Source organism: Aplysia californica, unplaced genomic scaffold (genome assembly GCF_000002075.1).
Source record: "Aplysia californica isolate F4 #8 unplaced genomic scaffold, AplCal3.0 scaffold01539, whole genome shotgun sequence".
NCBI classification, from domain to species: Eukaryota; Metazoa; Mollusca; class Gastropoda; order Aplysiida; family Aplysiidae; genus Aplysia; species Aplysia californica.
Genome location: NW_004798809.1, coordinates 7,711 through 8,782, shown reverse-complemented (window position 1 = coordinate 8,782; position 1,072 = coordinate 7,711). Strand labels below are relative to the sequence as shown.

The 1,072-nt window shown below is 43.2% G+C and overlaps 1 protein-coding gene across 1 annotated transcript in view; it reads left to right on the top strand.

The window, feature by feature from the left end:
- Positions 1-1,072, top strand: part of LOC101864120 (sodium/myo-inositol cotransporter) — a gene marked incomplete at its 3' end in the record, with an annotated part of 38,808 nt that overhangs the window by 33,513 nt on the left and 4,223 nt on the right. Inside the window, exon 12 of the mRNA XM_035973620.1 lies at positions 164-388. Within this exon, the coding sequence (XP_035829513.1) occupies positions 164-388 (225 nt within the window). The remainder of the gene's footprint in view (positions 1-163; positions 389-1,072) is intronic.

The window sequence follows — 1,072 nt, the reverse complement described above, 5'->3', positions numbered from 1 at the left end:
GTGGGGGCGGGGGTGGCACTGATGGGAGAAAGGGAGAGAGGAATTTTAAGGACAGGATGGCCAATTCGTTTGGGAACTGGGAAAGGATCGGTGATCGTTATTGCTGTATCTGCCCTTCTTGATAAGTCATGTTTTTATTTTAAATTAAAAAATAACATTTCAGGGTGCTTTTTGGTCATTGATGCTGGCGCTGCTCACAGGCGTTGTGCGGCTGTTCTCCGTGCTGATCCTGAAAGGCGAGGAGTACTGCGGCTCTAAGGACGAGTACCCAGAGCCGCCCATCCTCAGCGACTTCCATTACATGTACTTCGCCATGTTCATCACTCTCATGACTGCTGCAGCTGCTATACTCATCTCTCTTGCCACTGGGAAACCCGATAAAAAATTGGTAAGTGAAATTATTGTGACATAGACTGACTTGTAAAATCATAATTATATCGTTATTTTACTTCTACTTTTTCTTTTTCTAAACTGTTTCCTTCTTCTGGTATCCTTAGGATGTCGAGGGGAGGTGCAGGTATCGGTCTTGTGCTAGTTGTGTGGCGTCTGTGATAGATATGTTAATGTTATGTTGTTCCAGGACCTTTTTAACCACATTCAGCCAGATCTTTCTTGGTCTTCCTCTTGATTTGAAGCCAAGGTTTACGGGTGTGATTTACGGGTATAATAATGATATCATGCCAATCGAATCTGTTTGGTACTAAATTGAGATAAAGGAAGAAAGGATTGCAGAAATGTATCAGTTACAGTACAAGGGGTTTAAATGGTCTAGAAGATAACAACTAAAATTGGGAGAATGTGAGGGGGTGCAGAGGAGGAAACAGAGCAAGAGAAGAGTAGGAGGAAAAGACAGAGGAGGATGAGGAAAGGAGAAGGAGACGGGTGAGAAAGGGGACAAGAAAAAAATACGAAGAGGAAGATACGAAGGAAGGCGATCAAATTATTTTGTTTATTCTTTCTCTCTCTCTTTCTCTCCCAGAGAGCACAGGCCATCAACAGCATTACTCCAGCGAAGCCTGTCCTGAGCATCCTTTTCTATCTGTTTTCCATGATGTCCCCGCTTTTTCCATTT